At 45.9% G+C, this 27,674-nt stretch overlaps 2 protein-coding genes across 14 annotated transcripts in view; one reads left to right on the top strand and one right to left on the bottom strand.

Annotated features, from left to right (window-relative positions):
- The window catches only part of cpsf1 (cleavage and polyadenylation specific factor 1), a 50,287-nt gene extending 33,634 nt beyond the window's left edge, over nt 1-16,653 (top strand). For all 6 annotated transcript variants that reach the window (XM_035528938.2, XM_035528937.2, XM_081705156.1 and 3 more), the window contains 20 exons: nt 7,787-7,928; nt 8,326-8,504; nt 9,049-9,188; nt 9,836-10,016; nt 10,404-10,610; nt 10,890-10,979; nt 11,182-11,325; nt 11,619-11,771; nt 12,024-12,140; nt 12,440-12,530; nt 12,716-12,800; nt 12,902-13,043; nt 13,357-13,509; nt 13,710-13,886; nt 14,406-14,472; nt 14,620-14,667; nt 14,826-14,981; nt 15,252-15,381; nt 15,911-16,049; nt 16,438-16,653. In XM_035528938.2, coding sequence (XP_035384831.1) covers nt 7,787-7,928; nt 8,326-8,504; nt 9,049-9,188; nt 9,836-10,016; nt 10,404-10,610; nt 10,890-10,979; nt 11,182-11,325; nt 11,619-11,771; nt 12,024-12,140; nt 12,440-12,530; nt 12,716-12,800; nt 12,902-13,043; nt 13,357-13,509; nt 13,710-13,886; nt 14,406-14,472; nt 14,620-14,667; nt 14,826-14,981; nt 15,252-15,381; nt 15,911-16,049; nt 16,438-16,485 — 2,589 coding nt within the window. In that variant the 3' untranslated portion in view covers nt 16,486-16,653. The remainder of the gene's footprint in view (nt 1-7,786; nt 7,929-8,325; nt 8,505-9,048; nt 9,189-9,835; nt 10,017-10,403; nt 10,611-10,889; nt 10,980-11,181; nt 11,326-11,618; nt 11,772-12,023; nt 12,141-12,439; nt 12,531-12,715; nt 12,801-12,901; nt 13,044-13,356; nt 13,510-13,709; nt 13,887-14,405; nt 14,473-14,619; nt 14,668-14,825; nt 14,982-15,251; nt 15,382-15,910; nt 16,050-16,437) is intronic.
- Nucleotides 16,654-16,986: 333 nt separating this feature from the next.
- On the bottom strand, nt 16,987-26,837 carry adck5 (aarF domain containing kinase 5). Of its 8 annotated transcripts, none has more exons than XM_035528940.2 (16): nt 25,998-26,836; nt 25,656-25,738; nt 24,859-24,950; nt 24,463-24,612; nt 23,318-23,393; nt 22,988-23,188; nt 22,629-22,769; nt 21,802-21,915; nt 21,083-21,214; nt 20,827-20,910; nt 20,648-20,729; nt 20,235-20,313; nt 20,009-20,100; nt 19,442-19,694; nt 18,577-18,693; nt 16,987-18,142 (listed from the first exon to the last, which is right to left on the bottom strand). In XM_035528940.2, exons 2-16 carry the CDS (start codon nt 25,656-25,658, stop codon nt 18,040-18,042), a joined length of 1,719 nt encoding a protein of 572 aa, XP_035384833.1. In that variant the 5' UTR covers nt 25,659-25,738; nt 25,998-26,836; the 3' UTR covers nt 16,987-18,039. The 8 variants fall into 8 exon arrangements, with proteins under 8 accessions (XP_035384833.1, XP_035384834.1, XP_035384835.1 ...); XM_035528941.2 differs by having other exon boundaries at nt 25,656-25,734; XM_035528942.2 differs by having other exon boundaries at nt 25,656-25,725.
- Between the last annotated feature and the right edge of the window lie 837 nt (nt 26,838-27,674).

Genomic DNA, 27,674 nt, shown 5'->3' with positions numbered 1-27,674 from the left:
TACACACACACACACACACACACTCTCCACCATGGTACACACACACACTCTCCACCATGGTACACACACACACACACACACACTCTCCACCATGGTACACACACACACACACACACTCTCCACCATGGTACACACACACACACACACACACACACACACACACACACACACACACACACTCTCCACCATGGTACACACACACACACACACACACACACACACTCTCCACCATGGTACACACACACACACACACACACACACACACACACTCTCCACCATGGTACACACACACACACACACACACACACACACACACACACACACACTCTCTCCACCATGGTACACACACACACACACACACACACACACACACACACACACACACACACACACACACTCTCCACCATGGTACACACACACTCTCCACCATGGTACACACACACACACACACACACACACACACACATACACACACTCTCCACCATGGTACACACACACACACACACACACACACACACACACATACACACACTCTCCACCATGGTACACACACACACACTCTCCACCATGGTACACACACACACACACACACACACACACACACACTCTCCACCATGGTACACACACACACACACACACACACACACTCTCCACCATGGTACACACACACACACACACACACACACTCTCCACCATGGTACACACACACACACACACACACACACACACACTCTCCACCATGGTACACACACACACACACACACACACACACACACTCTCCACCATGGTACACACACACACACACACACACACACTCTCCACCATGGTACACACACACACACACACACACACACTCTCCACCATGGTACACACACACACACACACACACACTCTCCACCATGGTACACACACACACACACACACACACTCTCCACCATGGTACACACACACACACACACACACACTCTCCACCATGGTACACACACACACACACACACACACACACACACACACTCTCCACCATGGTACACACACACACACACACACACACACACACACACACACACACACACTCTCCACCATGGTACACACACACACACACACACACACACACACACACACACACACACTCTCCACCATGGTACACACACACACACACACACACACACTCTCCACCATGGTACACACACACACACACACACACACACTCTCCACCATGGTACACACACACACACACACACACACACACACACTCTCCACCATGGTACACACACACACACACACACACACACACTCTCCACCATGGTACACACACACACACACACACACACTCTCCACCATGGTACACACACACACACACACACACACACTCTCCACCATGGTACACACACACACACACACACACACACACACTCTCCACCATGGTACACACACACACACACACACACACACACACACACACTCTCCACCATGGTACACACACACACACACGCACACACACACACACTCTCCACCATGGTACACACACACACACACACACACACACACACACACTCTCCACCATGGTACACACACACACACACACACACACACTCTCCACCATGGTACACACACACACACACACACACACACTCTCCACCATGGTACACACACACACACACACACACACTCTCCACCATGGTACACACACACACACACACACACACACACACTCTCCACCATGGTACACACACACACACACACACACACACACACACACACACACACTCTCCACCATGGTACACACACACACACACACACACACACACACACACACACTCTCCACCATGGTACACACACACACACACACACACACACACACACACACACACACACACACACTCTCCACCATGGTACACACACACACACACACACACACACACACACACACACACACACTCTCCACCATGGTACACACACACACACACACACACACACACTCTCCACCATGGTACACACACACACACACACACACACACTCTCCACCATGGTACACACACACACACACACACACACACACTCTCCACCATGGTACACACACACACACACACACACACACACTCTCCACCATGGTACACACACACACACACACACACACACACTCTCCACCATGGTACACACACACACACACACACACACTCTCCACCATGGTACACACACACACACACACACACACACACACACTCTCCAGCCTGGTACACACACACACACACACACACACACACTCTCCACCATGGTACACACACACACACACACACACACACACACACACTCTCCACCATGGTACACACACACACACACACACACACTCTCCACCATGGTACACACACACACACACACACACACTCTCCACCATGGTACACACACACACACACACACACACACACACACACACACACTCTCCACCATGGTACACACACACACACACACACACACACTCTCCACCATGGTACACACACACACACACACACACACACACTCTCCACCATGGTACACACACACACACACACACACTCTCCACCATGGTACACACACACACACACACACACACACACTCTCCACCATGGTACACACACACACACACACACACTCTCCACCATGGTACACACACACACACACACACACACACACTCTCCACCATGGTACACACACACACACACACACACACACACTCTCCACCATGGTACACACACACACACACACACACACACACTCTCCACCATGGTACACACACACACACACTCTCCACCATGGTACACACACACACACACTCTCCACCATGGTACATACACACACACACTCTCCACCATGGTACACACACACACTCTCCACCATGGTACACACACACACACACACACACACACACACACTCTCCACCATGGTACACACACACACACACACACACACACACACACTCTCCACCATGGTACACACACACACACACACACACACACACTCTCCACCATGGTACACACACACACACACACACACTCTCCACCATGGTACACACACACACACACACACACTCTCCACCATGGTACACACACACACACACACACTCTCCACCATGGTACACACACACACACACACACTCTCCACCATGGTACACACACACACACACACACACTCTCCACCATGGTACACACACACACACACACACACACTCTCCACCATGGTACACACACACACACTCTCCACCATGGTACACACACACACACACACACACTCTCCACCATGGTACACACACACACACACACACACACTCTCCACCATGGTACACACACACACACACACACACACTCTCCACCATGGTACACACACACACACACACACACACTCTCCACCATGGTACACACACACACACACACACTCTCCACCATGGTACACACACACACACACACACTCTCCACCATGGTACACACACACACACACACACTCTCCACCATGGTACACACACACACACACACACTCTCCACCATGGTACACACACACACACACACACACACTCTCCACCATGGTACACACACACACACACACACTCTCCACCATGGTACACACACACACACTCTCCACCATGGTACACACACACACACACTCTCCACCATGGTACACACACACACACTCTCCACCATGGTACACACACACACATACACTCTCCACCATGGTACACACACACGCACACACACTCTCCACCATGGTACACACACACGCACACACACTCTCCACCATGGTACACACACACACACACACACACACACTCTCCACCATGGTACACACACACACACACACACACACACTCTCCACCATGGTACACACACACACACACACACACACTCTCCACCATGGTACACACACACACACACACTCTCCACCATGGTACACACACACACACACACACACACTCTCCACCATGGTACACACACACACACACACACTCTCCACCATGGTACACACACACACACACACACACACTCTCCACCATGGTACACACACACACACACACACTCTCCACCATGGTACACACACACACACACACACACACACACTCTCCACCATGGTACACACACACACACACACACACTCTCCACCATGGTACACACACACACACACACACACACTCTCCACCATGGTACACACACACACACACACACACTCTCCACCATGGTACACACACACACACACACACACACTCTCCACCATGGTACACACACACACACACACACACTCTCCACCATGGTACACACACACACACACACACACTCTCCACCATGGTACACACACACACACACACACACACTCTCCACCATGGTACACACACACACACACACACACACTCTCCACCATGGTACACACACACACACACACACACACACACTCTCCACCATGGTACACACACACACACACACACTCTCCACCATGGTACACACACACACACACACACTCTCCACCATGGTACACACACACACACACACACACTCTCCACCATGGTACACACACACACACACACACACACACACACACTCTCTCCACCATGGTACACACACACACACTCTCCACCATGGTACACACACACACATACACTCTCCACCATGGTACACACACACACATACACTCTCCACCATGGTACACACACACGCACACACACTCTCCACCATGGTACACACACACACACACACACACACTCTCCACCATGGTACACACACACACACACACACACACACACACACACACTCTCCACCATGGTACACACACACACACACACACACACACACACACACACACACACACACACACACACACACTCTCCATCATGGTACACACACACACACACACACACTCTCCACCATGGTACACACACACACACACACACACTCTCCACCATGGTACACACACACACACACACACACACACTCTCCACCATGGTACACACACACACACACACACACACTCTCCACCATGGTACACACACACACACACACACACACTCTCCACCATGGTACACACACACACACACACACACTCTCCACCATGGTACACACACACACACACACACACACTCTCCACCATGGTACACACACACACACACACACACTCTCCACCATGGTACACACACACACACACACACACTCTCCACCATGGTACACACACACACACACACACACACACTCTCCACCATGGTACACACACACACACACACACACTCTCCACCATGGTACACACACACACACACACACACACACACTCTCCACCATGGTACACACACACACACTCTCCACCATTGTACACACACACACACACACACACACACACACACACACACACACACTCTCCACCATGGTACACACACACACACACACTCTCCACCATGGTACACACACACACACACACACACTCTCCACCATGGTACACACACACACACACACTCTCCATCATGGTACACACACACACACACACACACTCTCCATCATGGTACACACACACACACACACACTCTCCATCATGGTACACACACACACACACACACTCTCCACCATGGTACACACACACACACACACACACACACACTCTCCACCATGGTACACACACACACACACACACACACACACACACACTCTCCACCATGGTACACACACACACACACACACACACACACACACACACACTCTCCACCATGGTACACACACACACACACACACACACACACACTCTCCACCATGGTACACACACGCACTCTCCACCATGGTACACACACACACACACACACACACACACACTCTCCACCATGGTACACACACACACACACACACACTCTCCACCATGGTACACACACACACACACACACACTCTCCACCATGGTACACACACGCACTCTCCACCATGGTACACACACACACACACACACACACACTCTCCACCATGGTACACACACACACACACACACACACTCTCCACCATGGTACACACACACACACACACACACACACACACACACACACACTCTCCACCATGGTACACACACACACACACACACACACACACACACTCTCCACCATGGTACACACACACACACACACTCTCCACCATGGTACACACACACACACACACACACACACTCTCCACCATGGTACACACACACACACACACACACACTCTCCACCATGGTACACACACACACACACACACACACACACACTCTCCACCATGGTACACACACGCACTCTCCACCATGGTACACACACACACACACACACACACACACACTCTCCACCATGGTACACACACACACACACACACACTCTCCACCATGGTACACACACACACACACACACACTCTCCACCATGGTACACACACGCACTCTCCACCATGGTACACACACACACACACACACACACACTCTCCACCATGGTACACACACACACACACACACACACTCTCCACCATGGTACACATACACACACACACACTCTCCACCATGGTACACACACACACACACACACACACACACACTCTCCACCATGGTACACACACACACACACACACACTCTCCACCATGGTACACACACACACACACACACACACACACACACACTCTCCACCATGGTACACACACACACACACACACACACACTCTCCACCATGGTACACACACACACACACACACACTCTCCACCATGGTACACACACACACACACACACACACACACACACTCTCCACCATGGTACACACACACACACACACACACACACACACACACACACACACTCTCCACCATGGTACACACACACACACACACACACTCTCCACCATGGTACACACACACACACACACACACACTCTCCACCATGGTACACACACACACACACACACACTCTCCACCATGGTACACACACACACACACACACACTCTCCACCATGGTACACACACACACACACACACACACACACTCCACCATGGTACACACACACACACACACACTCTCCACCATGGTACACACACACACACACACACACACTCTCCACCATGGTACACACACACACACACACACACACTCTCCACCATGGTACACACACACACACACACACACACACTCTCCACCATGGTACACACACACACACACACACACACACACACACTCTCCACCATGGTACACACACACACACACACACACACACTCTCCACCATGGTACACACACACACACTCTCCACCATGGTACACACACACACTCTCCACCATGGTACACACACACACACACACACACACACACACACACACACACACACTCTCCACTATGGTACACACACACACACACTCTCCACCATGGTACACACACGCACTCTCCACCATGGTACACACACACACACGCACTCTCCACCATGGTACACACACACTCTCCACCATGGTACACACGTACACCCCCCCCCCCCCCCCCCCCACACACACACACACACATACACATCTCCTCAAAGCTATTACCAAGATGTAGAACTCATAAGATTTAAATCCCAGACATATAAATGTAACAGGTCCATAAAATCCGATTGTCAAATTCAATTGTCATAAAATCATGTTGTCAGAGACTACAGCTCCTTCATGTAATAAAAGATTTTATATGACCTTTTCTCTACTTTTATTTATATATATCTCTCTCTCTCTCTCTCGGTATCATCAGTAATACAGAAGTGTAAAGTGCTCTGGCCTATTTGTAGGAGTGAGCTAACCTGCGCTACCCAATGTGTCCCTCAGGTCCTGCAGACAGGCCAGGAGATCATGGAGCTGGACACCAGTGGCTTTGCCACTCAGGGCCCCACTGTTTTCGCTGGCAACATCGGGGACAATAAGTACATCATCCAGGTGTCGCCCATGGGTCTCCGGCTCCTGGAGGGAGGTAGGGATCAGGCCTCGTGCGCCACCCTGCCACACATCACTATCACTGGGTGTACATTTGGTGCACGGTGCATTGTTTGCCTGTGAATAGTGGTTTGGATGAAGAGTGGATTTGCATGATGGGTCCGATCCATGTCACTTTAGGGGTTTACCAGTATGTTTTAGTGTAGTGCAGATAACACAGTTGCAGATTTCTTCAAGATTCTTGGCCCAGTATTATTGTGCTGAGCAATGATTATTCGGGTGTTTGTATTGAATATTTGCATAGTGATATGGTCTAATCACAGGCTGTCTCTGAATGTGGGTGCAGATGGTAGTCTTTGATGGGAAATAAAAGCCAATGCTATGCTTTGGGGTTGATGCTGTTCGCTCTCTCCCCCACCTGTCTGTACCTGCAGTCACGCAGCTACACTTCATCCCCGTCGACCTGGGCTCTCCCATAGTACAGTGCTCTGTGGCTGACCCCTACGTGGTTGTCATGACGGCAGAGGGCGTGGTCACCATGTTCGTGCTGAAGAGTGATGTCTACATGGGGAAGACCCACCGGCTGGCTCTACAGAAGCCCCAGCTGCACACGGTCTGTCCGACTGGCTCTCTCAGATTCTTTTTGGGGGGGGCCGGGGACGTGTCGCACTCTCTTTGAGTTTGTATCTCAGTCTGTCTGGCTGTACTGAGGTCTATTTTCAATTTTTTGTGCATTTATTTATGTCTCTCTCTCTCACACACATATACACACATCCTTGTAGAGAGCTGTACAATGCTTCTGTTTGACTCACAGCTTTAGAACGTAGTTCTGAAGGCCTCACTGCTGATTTGCTGTTGAGATGAACACAGTGCAGTAAAGCAGTTGACTCATTCGACTGTGTGAACAGTGAAAGGCCAGCGATAGGAAACAGAGTTTAAAGCCCAGAACACAGCAATGCTACACACTTCAACAGACCTAGCTGTTGGTGGGTGGTGCTGGAGACTGTTGGCTCCATTTGCTCTGGTCTAGAGGGGTAAAGATTAAAAACGTAATAAGTAAATATCACTGTTTGTTGTCCACCTAAAGTGCTTTTTATGTGGTAATTGTTTTGGTTCATAAATAAGAACGGTCTTGGTGCTGGTGTTCCTTCCTGCAGCAGTCACGTGTGATCACTCTGTGTACGTACCGTGACGTGAGTGGCATGTTCACCACTGAAAACAAGGTGAACTTTCCGGCCAAAGAGCAAGCCATGGCCAGCAACCACGCAGAGACTGAGACTGTCATCCAGGACATCAGGTACAGACAGCACCTCCTGCTGAATGGGATGACCTATGAGTTTCTGTAAAACTGTTGATTTGTCGGCAACTCTTGTCAGGTGTTAAATCACTCCATTCCAGGGGGTGCCCAAGTCTGGTCCTGGAAATCTACCACCCATCAGAGGTTAATTCCAACCCTGATGTGGCACACCTGGCTCTAATATTAAAAAGCTGCTGAAGGACTATGTTAACTGTATCGGACATGTTAGAATAGGGTTGGTGATCTCCAGGACCAGACTTGGGACACCCCTGCTCTAGGTAGTCTTTCTCATCCCACTTCTCTGGACCCAGCATCCGGTCCACATTTTTCTTGTAACCACACTCCCAGCACACCTGTACCAATGTAAATTATGGCTTGGTTCAGGTGTGCTGGGAGGAAGGACAAAGAAAATATGTGGACCATCTGGTCAGCCCTGAGAACAGTTCTGAGAACCACCTTTCTAGGCCAAATACGCTGATAATTATATCTGTCATTCTTTTACATGATCTTGGATATGAGAAAGGTGTTGTATATAAATGTAATGAGCAAATCAACAAGCAATCACATGGCTTCAGTCTCTCTCTCTACAGTCTCTCTCCATTAGCCTCTTGTCCCACATCACACTTCTCCTCGTTGCCTCCTTGCAGTACCACAGTGGACGATGAAGAGGAGATGCTGTATGGGGAGTCCAGCCCTCTCACCAGCCCCAGTAAGGAGGAGACATCGCGAGGCTGCCCCGCAGGTGTGGCCCCCACTCAGGGTGAACGACGGGGCAAGCAGGAGCCCACACACTGGTGCCTGGTGGTGCGCGAGAACGGTGTCATGGAGGTGGGGACACACCTTTCCTAAGGGAAATGGTTCACTAAACTGATTCACTGTTCAGAATAGTTCAGTAGTAGCTGAAATGAAGAGAGAGTGACATGTGGTTTGATCATACTGTGTGTTTAGTGGTAATCTTTATAAACAAATCAGTTTAAATGTTCTTTTTGGTCAAACTATACATTTGAACGGAATAGAACACACATTTCAACCCATGACACAATGGACATTCTTTTAAGGTTTAGGCTCTCATTTGGCAACTATATCCCCACTGTTAACACCTCATGAGTATTGCAGTTATAGATAATTTATTTTGTACATTTATGGGGCTAATGTTTATCAACTAGGTGTTTTGAATAAATTTTCTCCATTTTTTTTCTCCCACTGTCTCCTCAGATCTACCAGCTCCCTGACTGGCGTTTGGTGTTCCTGGTGAAAAACTTCCCTGTTGGTCAACGAGTGTTGGTTGACAGCTCAGCAGGCCAATCAGCCACTCAAGGGGAGATGAAAAAGGAGGAAGTGACACGACAAGGAGAGATCCCATTGGTCAAAGAGGTGGTCCTGGTATCGCTAGGCTACAACCACAGTCGACCGTATTTGCTGGTATGTTCACTTTTACTTGCCCTGTTTTTTTCCTCTAATTTCTCTGTCGCACTCGTTCTCTGTTTATCTGTCTATCTCTCTCTCTCTCTCTCTCTCTCTCTCTCTCTCTCTCTCTATATATATATATATATATATATATATATATATATATATAGGTATATATATATATATATATATAGGTATATATATATATATATATATATATATATAGGTATATATATAGGTATATGTTCAAAATTGTAGTGAAGTACACTAAATAAATGTCTCCCTCCCCCCTAGGCTCATGTTGACCAGGAGCTTCTGATCTATGAGGCGTTTCCATATGACCAGCAGCAGGCTCAGAGCAACCTCAAAGTTCGCTTTAAGAAGGTGAGAAAAGCTGCCAGGTGAAAACAAGTAGCTCACCTTTCACCCAGAGCAAACTCCGAAATCTCATTCTGCTGAAGTCCATCACTACTGCTGAAGCGAATCACCGTGTGGTTCATGTGAATCACTGTGCTTTTGAATGAATTAGTCTGGTGTTGAATTGAATCACTGTGGTTTGGATCAGCGTGTGTTGTTTCTTCCTCAGATGCCACACAACATCAATTTCAGAGAGAAGAAATCAAAGCTGAAAAAAGACAAGAAACCAGAGGGCAGTGTGGAGGAGCCTGTAGGGGTCAGAGGTCGCGTGGCCAGGTTCCGATACTTTGAGGACATTTCTGGATACTCTGGGGTAAAATGGCCTGTTGTCTCTGCTGCACACTAAAAGCAAATCAGAGAGACCAGTCATCCTTTCAGGGAGTTTTGTCTAATTTATTTGCACACTATTAGTATTTGCAGTGTTTGAATTTTAACAGTTAAAATATTTTAAAATTGTATATAAAAATAACTGCTTGTTTTAGTGTTTATGCTTATATGCTGCTTTGATTATAATTAACCTTTACTAAGTTTTTATTTGTTTAAAAACTTTTATTGTAGTTCATGTAACCGTGGTTGTAGTTTTGCTAAATCTCGTTTTTTGTTTAGGTGTTCATCTGCGGTCCTTCTCCTCACTGGATGTTTGTGACGTCTCGCGGCGCGATGAGGCTCCACCCCATGACCATTGATGGGCCAATCGAATCTTTCTCCCCATTCCACAACATCAACTGCCCCAAGGGCTTCCTCTACTTCAACAAACAGGTACAGGTGCCACATAACTGTGGCCTGCTGGATGTCTCTGTGTTTCCCTCCTTAAGGCTGTAATGTTTGTTTCAGTCTAATGTAAAGCATCTTTGTGTCTTAAAAATACATGTATCATTATCATCTAGTTACTTAAGTTATTCTTATCACGAGGCAGTGGAAAGTTTAGCTTTTTTAACTGCATAATTTCAAGTAGTCATTAAAGCTCGCAGGTCTTAACTGACATGTGTTGGTGGGTGTTTTCACCAACAGGGTGAACTAAGGATAAGTGTGCTACCGACATACCTCTCTTACGACGCTCCTTGGCCAGTTCGTAAAATTCCACTGAGGTGTACTGTCCACTATGTCACCTACCATGTGGAGTCTAAGGTCTGTACACCAGGCAAACGTATACGCCTTCATAGACCTGCATCTTTCTGTAACAACCCCCAAAGGGTTTCACCTTCTTACCTCTGTAGTGCACCTGTACTGAACCTTTTTGTACATAACATTCTACTTTTTGTCATGTGTACATACAGTGCATATAACAAACTGATGTTTAAATGTAGATAAAATAAGTGTATATATCGGAATGCTGAGGGTGCGCGCGCGTGCGTGTGTGTGTGCGTGTGTGTGTGTGTGTGTGTGTGTGTGTGTGTGTGTGTGTGTGTGTGTGCGCGTGTGTATAGGTCTACGCTGTGTGCAGTAGCATTAAGGAGCCTTGTACGCGTATCCCCAGAATGACGGGAGAGGAGAAAGAGTATGAGGTCATAGAGAGGGGTGAGTGTGTGTCTGCATGATGCCTCTACTGAGGGGGAGACATTACAAGTTGAAGGGTCTCGAAGGGAGGTTTCCTCCTCATTGCCTCTCTCTTTTACTGCCCTCTGTGCTGAAGGACAGGGTGAGGACAACACTTCTAAGACAGATGCTGACGTGATGTTATTTCTTGTGTTGTGCATCCTCAGATGAGCGTTACATTAACCCTCAGCAGGAGAAGTTCTCCATTCAGCTGATCTCTCCAGTGAGCTGGGAGGCAATCCCGAATACTCGGTGAGAATCATACCCCAGAAAATGGAAGCTGTCTGTCTGTGTGTGTCTGTCTGTCTGTGTGTGTGTCAGTCAGAGATGACCCTGTTCTGCTCTTTCATCAGGATTGATCTGGAAGAGTGGGAACATGTGACCTGTATGAAGACGGTGGCTCTGAAGAGTCAGGAGACGGTGTCTGGCCTGAAGGGCTACGTGGCTGTGGGCACTTGCTTAATGCAGGGGGAGGAGGTCACCTGTAGGGGGCGTGTACGTGCTCAGCATGACTGCATTACAGAGCTCAGTGTTGCACAGCAATGTTACCAAACACGGAATTACATTACATGGCGTTACACAGCACAGTTACAAACAGCAACATTATACAACTGTGTTATTCAAAACAATGCTGCAGCAATGTTACATCGCACAGTGTTAAACACTGTGATGCGACAGAGCACAGTATCATGATGAGTCAACAGCTTCCTGTAACTTGCTGTTAGTTTTACTGCAGCGTTGCATTAGTGTGCGTGTGTGTGTGTGTACACGTACAATGACTGGCACACCTGTCCTCTGCTCTGCCCAGATCCTCATCCTAGACGTGATTGAGGTGGTGCCAGAGCCTGGGCAGCCTCTCACCAAGAACAAGTTCAAAGTGCTTTATGAGAAGGAGCAGAAGGGCCCCGTCACAGCACTGTGCCACTGTAACGGCTACTTGGTGTCAGCTATTGGTCAGAAGGTAACACCCTCCACCTGCTCCAGCCTGAGCTGGACAGGCAGATGGACCAGAATTACTTTAACTTTAGCATATAGGGACTTACTGAGAGGATGTGTGTAACTAAATCCAGTTTGTGGATATTCTCACTTCTTTGTTCATATTGCTCCATGAGTGTAGGATTTATGTGACGTGTGTGTATGTGTGTGTGTGTGTGTGTGTAGATATTCCTGTGGAGTCTGAAGGACAATGACCTGACAGGCATGGCCTTCATAGATACGCAGCTCTACATCCATCAGATGTACAGCATTAAGAACTTCATCCTGGCAGCAGACGTGATGAAGAGCATATCCCTGCTCCGCTACCAGGAGGAGAGCAAGACACTGTCCCTCGTCAGCAGGGTATCCAGCCTTCCAGCACAGACAGGCCGTGCCTCCAGACATCTTCCTCCCTAACATGGACTCTTCCGTATTGCACATTCACATGGCCCTCTGTAACGCATACTCACATGGTCCTTTCTGAAGTACAAATCATGAACTGGTTACGTTGACTAATGATTTAACACCTCACAGAGAGCATTTCGGCTGATCTTAAGTTTTTGTTTGTTTAACAATTTTATTTGCAATAATTTTTGCTTAATATCTATTCCTGTGGAAGTGTTTAGCATCATTGCAGCTGGCCTGGGTTTGTGGTTAGAACCAGTGCCATGGATCTCCTAGAGAACTAGAATCTCACCACCACCACACAGCTGATCAGTGGCACCTGATCTGTACTAATAATGTTAACATAGTACTTTCTTAATGCAAAAATGGGATTCACAACTTTAAGCAATACAAGCAACTGCCACAATCCTTTAAGTAGAAGGAGTTTGTCCATTTTCTTTTCAGTAGGTGAACGTTGTTCTGTTTCCTTCCGTCCAGGATGCTAAGCCGCTGGAGGTTTACAGCATAGAGTTTATGGTGGACAACGGCCAGCTGGGCTTTCTTGGTATGTGACCCACTGCCCTAAAGCATGACTCAGCAAGGTCCGACTTGGACAGGCCAAGTGTTGACTTGGATTTTTGTTTATACAACAATGAAAACACTAAGCAGATCAATTCGAGTGATAACATGCCTGTTTTTGTTTTTAATCCAGTGTCAGACCGTGACAAAAACCTGCTGGTGTACATGTATCTCCCAGAAGGTACGTTGTTCTTGGTAACATGTCAAGATTTTGATGCAGCATGAATAAGAAGATGAGAGGAAAATTAGTAATTTTCTGTGATTAGCTGGCTTGGGTGCTGATTGTGTGAACGGTGGTGTTAACTGTGCCGACTGTGAGCTGTGCCCTACTGTGTGTAGCCAAGGAGAGCTTTGGGGGCATGCGACTGTTGCGGAGGGCAGACTTCAACGTGGGCGCCCACGTGAACACCTTCTGGAGGATGCCCTGCCGCGGCGTCCTGGACCCGGCCAGCAAGAAGGCACTCACCTGGGACAACAAACATATCACCTGGTTTGGTAAGTTTCACACACACGCTCCAAGTTTGTTCTCCGTTAGAAAGCCCTGCATTCTACAGATAAAAAAAATGAAATGCTAACTAATTGCAGTCCAAATGATGAATATATTTTGTGGAGGTTTGTTCCTCTGTACATCAGTGTTCTCATTCGCCACATAAACAGCCGTCTCCTGGGCCTCACCTACTCCATGCTGCTGTGATTCTGAAGACTGAAATCTTTGACCTGAGTCTGATCTCTCATCTCACTCCCCTCCCTCCCTCTGCTGCGTAGCCACTCTGGATGGTGGAGTCGGTTTGCTGTTGCCCATGCCAGAGAAGACGTACCGCAGGTTGTTGATGTTGCAGAATGCCCTCACCACCATGCTGCCACACCATGCGGGGCTCAACCCCAAGGCCTTCAGGTACAGTCCCCCTCCCTTAGTAATGGAAGCTGTTTTATGTAGCAGAGGGTTCATGTGCCTGGTGGAGGAGTACTGAATCATCTTTAGCTGATCAGCTCAAACATCGGCAGTACTAGTCAAGATTTAAAGCTGCTGGCAGAAACCTGATATCCATGACACAACCACAAAGCCCCACCACGTTAATGCAACTGCTACAACCCTGTTGCTAGATAGATCTAGATAGATCAAGGTGCAGTCTACACCAGGGGCAAGGGTTTGATTCCCAGGGAGCACACAGTCCTACTGATAAATATCACTGGAGTCACTGGATATGCGCCTATAGCAAATGCTGAAAATGTCATGCAATGTGGTACTTCCTACTTGTATATTTAAACATAAAGCCATCATGCTACTGTCATCTCAGCTTTTAGTATATATCAGAGCATCACTTACTTTAACAGGTCTCTTAAATTATTGCTGTTTAATAATTTGTGTTTGTTAGTAGGTACTTAGCAGTGGTGCGGTGCTAACCGTGTTTTGTGTGTGTCAGAATGCTGCACACTGACCGGCGAACACTGCAGAATGCGGTGCGGAACATTCTGGATGGCGAGCTGCTCAACAAATACCTCTACCTGAGCACGATGGAACGCAGCGAGCTGGCAAAGAAGATTGGAACCACCTCCGACATAGTGAGTCCAGTCTGCCCTCGGTCCACCAAACGCTCGTGGTCTACTCCACTGTGACAGACTGCTGAGTGAGAATGTAGGGTTCAGTGCTGGTGAGAAGTTTAAATGATGACCATTAGTTGTAATGCCCTGTGCTACGGTCTTAATCTGAAGGGTACCTGAGGCGTAACGGTGTGCATTTCCTGATGGTGAACATTGTGGAAGTGTGAGATTTTCTTTATGCCCATCCCTGCCTTAACAACACTAGTGTTGAAGGGCAAAGAGAAGCCAGGTGTCAGGGATCAGAGAGGACTCTGGCATCATGAAGGCCAGGCACTGGACAGAGTGGGCCTATGTTAGCTCGTAGTGAGACTGTACGATAGATAATGAGTACTCTCCCACCCCCCTACAGATTTTGGAAGACCTGCTGGAAATTGACAGAGTTACTGCGCACTTCTGAAAAGGTTATGCCCCCATTTATGACCTCCCCAGCTGACTCTGCCCATTGCTGTTTTATGGAGTGTCAACTTGTTTTACACTGTTAAATATGCATGACAGTAACAATACCATTTTCCATAGAATGTTAGAATATTTTGTATTCCAAATAAAATGATTCAGAGGAAACATATTTAAAATTTTGGATAATTTTTGCACTCTTAGCCCTGTATGTTAAATGCATGTATATCCTCCCCATCTCAGCCCACAGATCAGGGTAACAGTGTCTTGTCACAATTTAACACTAAAACTTTTGTCTTAAACCTATGGTTCTAATTGGTACATAACTGTCCAAGACCCCTGATTCTATGCTTTCACAGTATTGCACAGTCCAACCCCTGAAGATACAAACCAGTGTTAACATTTTCAGTCTGAAGTTTGAGGGAACATGGTGTCAAAGATTTTTGAATAACACCAAACATTATTATTCTAAACATCTAGAAATGGAAAAAAAAGAATACAGTGGTCACATTGCAGATGTATTTACTGAACAGACCTCAGAACAGCAGGTGTGGTCCTATTATCCTAAGTGGGAAAAACTGACACCCTGTACCTGACTACCATGTCACTGATTCCAAACTGCATTTTGGCAGCATGACATGGTGACAAAATATTAAATGTATTAAAATATAGCTGCAAAAAAAAAAAAAAAAAGCTAATGTGACAAATATATTCATAAGCAAAATAATTTTTAAATTGGTTTAAATTGAACTTTCACTTTACACGTTTTACTTCATTGTGTGAGATAAATACACCTTTACCAGGATAATTTAGGTCTCATCACTTCTAAGTGTCTTGTCATGTAGCCCTACTGCTGCCGGCTGAATGCTAAAATAGACACTGGGCTCTTGCTGAATTGACTCAACAGGCCAGACAAAGCATGCAAACACTGATGTTGACTGAACAGTCATGTGGTCAGCTCTTTTCTTTCCTTGACATACAAAAATTAATTGGCACCAAAAATAATGCAACTTGGTCACAAATCATTTGCATAGCAGATATATAAATTAACAGTTGGTCAGGTTTGTGCAGACATTGTGGCCTAGAAGCTACTTCTGATCCATGACTGGCAAAAAAAATAAATAAATAAAAATCTAGAGCTGTGTCAGACTGGGAGGGGAGGAGCTCTGAGGTATTAACACTTTGGCTCAGCCGGTCACACTGGTAGTGTTGGTAGGACACTGTTCAGCTACTAAAGATGTTCTGCACTCCCGTAACACACTTGATTCAACTCAGGTACTTGTCCAACATTCCCAGTTAGGCCTGGTGTGTTAAAGCATTTAAGTGTCCAAGTGTCCAGGAGAACCGCTGCACTGAAGCAAAATGGATCCACTGATCTAATGTATGAGGTTACGCGATCACCCACGTCTGTAAATAATGGAGTCCGGCCAAGGTTTGAAAAAGAATGCTGCACGTCATCATAGCAACAGTGTGAGTGACCATGCTGCTGACTCCCCGGCTCATCCTCCCCACATGGAGCCGCTTCGGTGAGTGGCACATGGGTTCAACACACTCGCCACTACTTCAGGTACTGATAGACGTCCTGGTCCAGGGTGACAACTCCACAGTAGGAGAGCAGCCGGAGCAGAGAACGCGTCAGGCCAATCATCAACATCTCAGACCTACACACACACACACACACACACACACACACGGGTGGGGGAGCAGCTTGACCCGACACACCTCACATAGGTCAGTGGTCTTAAATAATTCAGACAAATGCATCTTCTGTGGAATGAACTCTGTTAATGACAGGATGTGTGTGTTAAAAGGTCCTGTTTTGTCAGTACCAAGACACTATTAATAATAATAATAATAATAATAATAATAATAATAGATGCCCTGATACAATCCAAAAACTTGGTATTGGAGTTTCAAGTCTGATCCTTTGTTATCGTTATTTTGTTCACTGCATCCTTTATGAAAACGGTGTACAACTGGCACCTATAACTTGTTGCAGTGAAGCGTGTGATCAGGTGATCATTCTGTATAATGTGCGTTTTAGAAAACAAGAACAGCCCCACAGCCGTGTGCAGGTGCGCACAAGCCTGTTTACCTTAAAGCACATTCGAACTTCAAGCTCTCCCAGAAGGTCCAGGCCCAGCGGAAGAGTCTGAGCCCAGGCAGAAGGCTGGCGTTGTCAGCCCGGGTTTTGCCCCAGCCCCGTACAGCACTGCCATGTCAGTCACACACACACACAAAGACATTAGCATCCTTAAAACAAGGTGTTCTGCTAAACAGAAGAAAGTTTACACGAAGGTTTACTTTTGTAACAGCTACTAAAGAGGAAAAGCTCCCTGTGAAAGTAACAGCAAATGAAAGGATAATTGAGCCTGGTCCTCACTGAAAGGGTGGAAAGATGCAGGGAGTAAATCTAACTGACATTTCAGACGGTAATTTAAGTTGAGGTGTGTATTCACATTGTGTCAAACATTAAAGTGTCATCTTGAATTCCAAAAATAAAAATTGAAAAGCAACAAAGGAACTTTGTAAATCTTAGGAATCTTTACATTGTTAATAATGTGCAATTGAAAATCACAGCTCCTGCTATTTAAAGACTATATTCTTTTTAAACTGTGATTAATAGATGTATTGTTCAGGTTTGATAAATATAAGAAGCAGAGTGGACGAATTCAGAAAGCAATAAAGAGGTTTCGACAATCACTGGCACTCAAGAATCAGTACTGTGATGAACGTCCTGGCAACTCCAGACTCAACACTGGCATCACATTACAATTTTCCCCATTTTCAAAAATAAAAGCCCAACATTTATACCATTTTCTTCCATTTCACAATAAATGTGAGATTAAGACAGACAAGACTGTAAAAACACAGCTCCTTCCTCTCAGTGTCTCTGACACAGAATGAAGACCCCTCTCCCCTGAGGGTTCAGTCCCTTGACCCTGCCCCATCCTCCTCACCTCCTGGCCATGAGGAAGTATCGGTCCACAGGGGCTCCCAGCACGGTGTTGATGCTGCGCACCGTGTTGATGTTGCGGAATACGAGCAGCATAGGCCGTGGCAGTGACTTCAGCACCTGCATGATGCTGTCAAAGTGCTGCGTTGCCATGGAGCGCATATACGACGTCTCCTCACGGCTCAGCACGTTGCCCAGGCCCAGCTGACGCATGTCGATAGGCCGCTGTAGGAGCATCTCGCAGAAAAGGAAGTAATCTGACAGGAAACAATGGGTGAATTCAAAATGGGATCTCTACGCCCCACAGAGTGCACCACATGGTATGTTGGCCCTAACCTTGTTATATTCTTGCATTGTCTTGTACCCATCTCATCTTGTAACAGTTTCGCTACTCACCCAAGGGGCCTCTCAGATGGCTTTTACTCCCCATACAGTGACTATCAAATAGCAAATAGTTTTGCATTTGACAAACATATTTGGTTTTACTGTTGGCCACAGTTGTTTTTAGCAAAAAGCCAAGGCAATTATTTACTTTGGAGCTTCTGGAAAATATGTTAACACTGAAGCTGACCTTTAACTCCAAGTTCGTCAGAGTATCTTTTCATGGCATCATCATCCCGCAGAACTATCGAACGCCACAGTTGGCACAAAGCGACCCTGTCACTAAAAAAAGAAGAAGAAGAAGAAGAAAAAAAAGATGAGTCACAGGGCAATCCAATATTATAAACTACCAAATGTTTACTTATGATACATTAGTTGTTATCTGACTCTAAAGGAACAAAACGTTTGACTCACACCTTTTGCTGAGGCGCTCATAGAGTCCATGATCTAGGAGAACCAATTCTGCCTTATTATCTGGACCTCTGCGTACCAATACTGGAAGAAAGCCCAACATATTGCTTTAACAAACCGTAACGATGCCACACCATCTAGGTGGCTAACAGAAGACTCCAGAACCCAGAGGACTCATGGAGTGAGTGAAGGATGCAGTACCACAGAGCTGGATCTCTGCTCTGAGCACGTTTGGAAAACGGGTCTATGACAGAACAATAACAGCTAAAGAGTAACCTTTGATACATTTAATCATGCTCACACACACACACACACACACACACACACACACACACACACACACACACACACACACACACACACACACACACACACACACACACACACACACACACACACACACACACACACACACTACCGTTTCCAGGATGAGGGTCAGCATGTATGAAGCCGGTATAGAACAGCTGTTCTGCGAAGGTCCGGATGAGTTTGTCAGCTGTCTAAAAGCAGCAGCAGCACACAGAGGAATGCGGATGTAATGGGCACTGACAACAGCATAAAGCTCCCTGCAACAGCACTCACGTTCCCAGTACTCACATCCTTCAAGCTCAGGCCCTGCCTCTTAATTGCCTCCACGTCGTTGATTTTGCAGCCTTCGCAGAACTCTGCCGTGAGGACTCTCTACAATAGGTGGGGAGGTCAGCATGAGATGGGCAGTTTGCCAGGTGCAAAAAAAACAAACCCCAAAAATAAATTCCATATCACAGATTGACATCTCCAGTGTGGACAAGCAAAACCATACAAACCAACCCAACCACCCTACCTGCCATCCAATATGTGTTATGATATGCACCTTGCTAGTCTGCTCCCAGAACACTTTGGGTATCACAACGAATTTGAAGTGCTTGAGCTCATCAGCACAACGCTCTGCGTTCCTTGCCTCATTCTCAAAGTCCAGCTCCTGGGCCAGTGTCCCTTTTAGGTCCTGAAAAAGGCATTATGACACATAAAAGGCAAAGCAAGCGGGCAGTGGTAGCTCAGTGGTTAAGGTACTTGACTAGTAATTGGAAGGTTGCCAGTTCAAGTCCCACCACTGGCACGTTGCCACTGTTGGGTCCCGGAGCAAGGCCCTTAACCCTCAAGTTGTGTTCAGTCATGGTTGTAAGTTGCTTTAGATAAACGCGCCAGGTAAATGTGCATCAGCTTTGTTCCTTTAAGGGATTCACTTCAGACACCTGAAGAGTTTGCCCCATTATCTATTGGCTAAAACCAAGTGCGTAAAGTGCAGCTTTACTCAAACCCCCCCATGATTTGAATTGGTATTTGAAGTTGAAATGAGTGAGCCAGTACATGATACAATTAGTCAATCCTTTGGTCCTTTAAACAGGTGTCACTGTGCTAAAGTCGGCTACTGTAACATCTCATTTTGAGAGGCAGTGGAATAAGGTATAACTGGAATAACCCTGCTACTTCCAGCCTTAACTGCCAAGAGGAGGCACACACTTTTAAAATATAAAGCAGAAACACAGTTCAGTAATATGAGCAGTGTCCAAGTTTGAGTGCAACGCAGACCTTTAGGACCCAGCGGAAGCCAAAGCTGGGGTGCATGAACTTCACTATGTCCAGAAGAACCTCCAGTGTCCTGATGTCCCCATCAAATCGATCCCTGAGGTCAATGTACTGCACCTGGACAGAGACCAAAGCCTCAGAGACTTACTTTCCCCGTTACAAGAAGGCTGAATGCAGTGCAGTCCAACATGAAGATATCACATGTGGCAGAGGTGCTTGCTACTTTGCTGATTGGTTGAATTAATTGTGATAACCCATGTGCAAAATGGCCATAGAAACTATAATGCACTTTAAAAAAATTAATATGGCCCCTTTTGCGAGAAATTCTCTGCAATGTGACTCCCATTTATGTAAAGTTTTCATTCTCTCATGTTTGTCTCATTCTAGACACCTCACATCATGTCCAAACATATTACACCTGCTGTGTCATTTACGTGCTTCTGCTCACTCATCTGCTTTGCTTTGCCATCTATATATTCTCTCACATCACAGAATAAAGTGTGCATGCTTCTCAGCATCTCTGACTCTGTGTCTGAGAAACATACACATGCAGATGTACTAAATAAATGTTTTTAAATCAAACTGCATGTATGCTATGGAGCCTCTACAATTTTTGTATAAACACACTGGTTCTATACCACATACTTTTTTAAAGAGTTGTATATGGGATCTGTGATCATTAGATAGTTTTTCCAAAACTTTTGCATCCATGAAAATCCACAGTGGTATGGCCCTCCTGCTTGAACGAGTGGAGCAGCCTTGGTTTAACACCTCACCCAGTTCTCTGACTGGATGTGTACTAGAATAGCACAGTTCCCTGTGGGTTCTACCTTCACTGCCACGGGTGTTCCATCTGGCAGCTCAGCTTTGTGAACCTGGGCCAAGCTAGCTGCAGCAATTGGTTCATAGTCAAACCTCTTGAACATTTTGTTTGGCGTGGTGTTGAAATCCTCCAGGAACAAAGCATCCACCTAGAGCAAAGATTAGATGGTGCATTGACAACAGCCACTGCCAATGTCAATGTCATTTGTGTAGCACTCCTGACAACAGCTACTGCCAAAAGCTTCAGCTAAATGCTGTAAATGTGACTAAAAATCGACTGCAATGATGCAGCATTAAATGAATTAAATGCCCCCAGACACTACACCAGCAGGTGGGCACTCCTGGGTAGTGAGGAAGGTGGTCTTACCTCTTTGTACCTGCGGTCCAGGGCCTTGTCCTCCAACAGCTGGAGCGTGCGGGTATACTCCGGGGGCAGCAGGTGGTTAAAGGCACAGAGACCCTGCCCCAACTTTATGTAGAGGCCACCGTTTCGCACTGCCCCCAACACCATGCTGTCAGCCGCCCTCTGATGGCATGCCGACATGGCCACGGCGTATTCTGGACTGCTCTGGATAGACACAGAAGAATAGTGTGCCGTAAATGTAAATGAGGAGAGAAACACCCTGCCAGTGAATAAAATAACAACAAGTGCAGGCTTAAGTGTGCAGATAAGAATCATGAACAATGTCAAACCTACTTCATCTACACCATGCAGAACGATAGTGGAGGTCCACCAGTAATCAACAGATATCAGAAATCCAACAGAGACAGACCTGTTGAGAGGAATAAAAATGAATGTTTTTGCTATATGTGCCCCAACAACATTCACCATTTTAACCTTACCTCACAGTAACATTACTCACCATTACCTAACGTTACCACCCGAAAGTTTCCTTGTAAACAATTATCAGAAATATGACTTTTTAAAATGCACTATATATAAATAAGAACTTTATTCAACCTGAGGGGAATTGTAGAATTACCATAGTAGAAACACAGAACTGTAAACATCATAAACGTTAGACACCTAACAAAGATAAAAAGTGAAGGAGAAGACTTCCTATATACAGATGTACAAGTAGGATAATAAAATAAATCAAATATAGTGCAAAAGATGAATAAGCAAGTTGTCCAACAGTGTACAGTAAAAGTAGTAGCATTCATAAGTATTAACCCAGTGTAAATGACTTTGTTTATTTATACACACAAAAAAAGAGACTGCAAAGAATGTGAAAAGGACATAGCAGTAATAATCATTAGTACAACTACAGGAAGATGTTTGCACTGCCCTGGCCACGAAGTGACTCACATGGTAAGAGTGACCTCGCATGCAGATGTTTAACACAGTGCACCTTTCAGTCTGTTCCTGAACAAACTGCTCTGTTCCAACCTTGCACCATCTCCAAATGTGGTTTCAGCGATCCTGGGAGTGTTTACACCTGGCTTCACCACAAATGCATGTTAATGCAAGGTTTAAACAGACCCAGAGAATCTCCAATCTTGAATTTTTAATTATCATTATTATTATTTTTATTAAGGACATGAGAAACGCTGCGTAGTCAATGGCGATCCAGCAAAACTAGCCATGCCTAGTTGTCTTCCTGCATTTTAGACCAGCTTACTGTGTGTAATACATGCATTTATTCTGAAACTTTTGCTCTCACAGTTTTCAACACCCTCCTGACTCCTGAATGAGGACGGATACAGAACAAGCACCTTGCACGGTGACATTAGGGGTTCATGATCTGTGGAAGGCATCACAGCAGTCTATTGTAATATCCGTGACCTTACACACCTGTTCCCTGCGAGGCTCAGGGACACAGGGTAAGGAGCACCCCTTACCTGAAGAAGCGTCCGACTCCCTCCGCAAAGATCCTCGTCCTCCGTCTGTCACGTGGCTCTGAGACGGCGTACCGGAACCCGGCTGCCAGAGGCACGCCCACCAACACACCGGTCAACAGCTGCGTCATCAGTTTGTGACTCTTCCCATGTCTAGAGAAACAGAACGCGATGAATGCCTGACCCTCGGTGAAGAAGTTTGAAGAATAGAGTCATTCACAGAATCATTCACAGTCCAATTGCTCTGGCTGTTAATATCAGAACAGCTGATGTTTGTGCATACAAGGTGCTGAACATTTAATATCTTTCAGATAATCTTTGGAAATGAGACCATGTAGTCGCAGGTGGACAGGCTTGTTGTGGCTTCAGGAGTGAACAGAGCTGCCACTGAAGGCCTACCTGTGGGAACTGAATGACTTCTGGGATGGCTGCATGTAGCTGCTGAGAGAACACCTCTGCAGCAGCAGCAGGTGACGCTGACACACCCACAGCTGAAAACACACAGAGGAACTGTGGCTACACATGAAGGGTCTTTTACAGTCTGTGTGCTGCATTTGTTATGTTTATATATTTGGGTCCAAAAAAACTGAGGTCAGGTTTGGTCCTTGACAGAATACCAGTATTCGCTTTCTGAACATTTAAGCAGTTTTTTTTTTGTGTGCAGCTCATAGTGTTTGCCACTTAGACACCCAAGGACAGCTCCTAGAGAAGGGGGAAAAAATCCACACTTTTCCTGTAATAAAGAAACAAAAACAACTGCCTTCTTGTAAAAACATCAGTGATCACTGGTACATGTTTTGAAAAGCCCTAAAGGGGAGGGGAGGACTCCAAATCAAGGTCTCAAGCATAAGTTGATAGTGTTTTCAGAAGCCATCAGCATCAAGGGACAAAATGTCTTGACACAGGCAGCTTAATTTGCACATGCTGTTTCAGAGTCAGGGACAAATCCACAAGATGGATGAGACTGATTCAGAATTACTAGTGGATTATGAAACTGTCTATTGGAAAAGAAATAAAGCAATTTAGTAAGTCTGCAGTTAAAATGAACTTTACCCTTTAGTTCAGGGTCTAAGTTTGAGGGCCCCATTGTTAAGGAAGACTGTCACCTAACGTCCTTGTCAGCATTAATGTTTAATGGTGTTTAGCTTCAGGTACCCTAAAACTAGCCAGCTACGTAGCTAACTGGATATACTTGCCATTTTAGCAGCACAGACGTTTCTTGCTAGCGCATGTTTCTAGTATCTTGTCCTGAATTGTGACACTTAACTTAAACCACTCACTCACACACACACACACACACACACACACACACACACACACACACACACACACACACACACACACACACACACACACACACACCATGCGTGTTGATATCTGGATCGCTGGTTTACTGCAGTGAAACAGGACGAACTTACAGGAACGTAACGGCTATGCTATGCAAGGAATGTTTCCCAGACAACTGTATCTACGCCAGTCTAACTTAGCTACGGTTACAATGTAGTGTTAAAGGCCACACTTCCGAGTTAAATTCTTACCTTTCGGAATGTTTGCCCTGACATGTTCCTCGTCAACCTTGGACTTTTCACCTACCGGTGAAAGCTATCGGGTGCTGTAATTAGGTTCCTGACGGTTTTCCGAGTTGTTTCCGTCGAAGCGCATTTGTCGTCGCCGACGCGCGAAAACCACCGAGGCTAAATTACCCGAGTATGCACCGCGCGGCCTGCGGGAAGGCGGAGCTGGGCGGACAGTCCATGCGCGAAGGTTTGGCGTGTTTTGGCGTCCACCCACAGCACGTCCAAAACCTTCTCCTTTACAATACTCAGCCACCGCGGTTGCACCTGGAACTGGTCCACTTCCCAGGAGAGCTTATTTTTGGTTAGCGGTGAGATAATGTCCTTTACCAATCAAGAGGAATTCGTAAAAAGCTGCCTTGAGGCTACATGCGTTAGTAATAACATATTTGTGAAGCGTTTTTGACGATAGCCTATATGGTAAGCTATTTTACAAGGAGATATCGAAGTAGAAATATCGAACAGTTAAAATAGTTTATTCATTTGTTCATGGATCTGTAGTTAACAGGAAGTTAGTCGTTCACTATTCCTCCCACATTTAATTATGTAAGCAGACTTAATGTTTTTGTCCAAGGTATTCCAATGAGTAAACTAAACGATTAAATTATTATTTTAAAAAAAAGTTTGTTCTGTTTGTGTGTGCGTGTGGCGGGAGAGTAATGAGAATTTTTCTGTTGTCTGAGGGCAGTGACATTCAGTAGAGGCTTATTTCCTTGAGTGAAATTTAAAATACAGAGTGAATATATTATTTAATAAATTAAGATAAATACATCTCTAGATGTTACTGTGCGGTCTATTAACTTAAAGACAATTGTGTATATATAGATGCATTTTGTAAGAGACAATAAATAAGCAATTTTGATTTTACACAAGTAATCATGTTTGTCATCCTAAATAAACCAAGACATGTTTAAAATGTAATTATTGAATGAAATACTTTTCATGAACAATAGGTTTCAACCCATATTTGCACAAAAAAAGCACAATTTTCGTTTTTGAATTCTCTTATGACCTCTTTCATCTACTGCAGTTCCTCTACAACAAAATAATTTTCTTACTGTTACCATTAACGGTGGTGACTTGCAACTACTGAAAGTTTGCAGGAGAAAATACTACAGATTTTGAAAGCTCGCATGCTGTGGCTGTATACCGTTTCCCAGGTAGGCTGGAGAGAACACACATCATTGGCTATAGGAAGTGACGGAAATTACTAGAGCAGCTGCCTATAAGTTACCACTAAAGTGCCTGGATGGATACAACATAGCCGTTACCATTTCAAATCAGGTCTTTCTTTGTTTTCACTAATGTTAACTAACATTTGCTATATTGGCAGTTTAACTAACACTAGTACCATTATAACATTACCTGTACTTTTGTTTTTTAATACGAATGCAAATATGACCAAATGTATATGGGAACCATTCCTAATTGCCGAGTTCAAGTCTTTCAGCCACACTTAATGCTAACAAGTGTATAAAATCAAACTCACAGGAATACATAATCCATAGACACACTGTCAGTAGATTTGGTCATACCTAAGTGCTCAGTGACATTAACCGGTACTGTTATAGGATGCCAACTTTGCCATCCTTTGTGATGTTTCTGTAAGTAGGGTGGCCGGTCGCTGCATGTGTCTGACAA

Source organism: Electrophorus electricus, chromosome 2 (assembly GCF_041902795.1).
Source record: "Electrophorus electricus isolate QZ-2024a chromosome 2, ASM4190279v1, whole genome shotgun sequence".
Lineage (NCBI taxonomy): Eukaryota > Metazoa > Chordata > Actinopteri > Gymnotiformes > Gymnotidae > Electrophorus > Electrophorus electricus.
The sequence above is the reverse complement of the archived record's forward strand: the minus strand, read 5'-3'. Positions and strand labels throughout refer to the sequence as shown.

What these genes read in the sequence shown, in the direction of transcription:
- adck5 (XM_081705180.1), bottom strand. Translation starts at nt 25,013, where the DNA reads ATGCAGCACACAGACTGTAAAAGACCCTTCATGTGTAGCCACAGTTCC. An exon ending in TATGAGCGCCTCAGCAAAAG is followed by an intron (nt 20,101 to 20,234) that starts GTGTGAGTCAAA and finishes TTCTTTTTTTAG; the next exon opens with TGACAGGGTCGCTTTGTGCC. An exon ending in TACTTCCTCATGGCCAGGAG is followed by an intron (nt 18,694 to 19,441) that starts GTGAGGAGGATG and finishes CTGACATGGCAG; the next exon opens with TGCTGTACGGGGCTGGGGCA.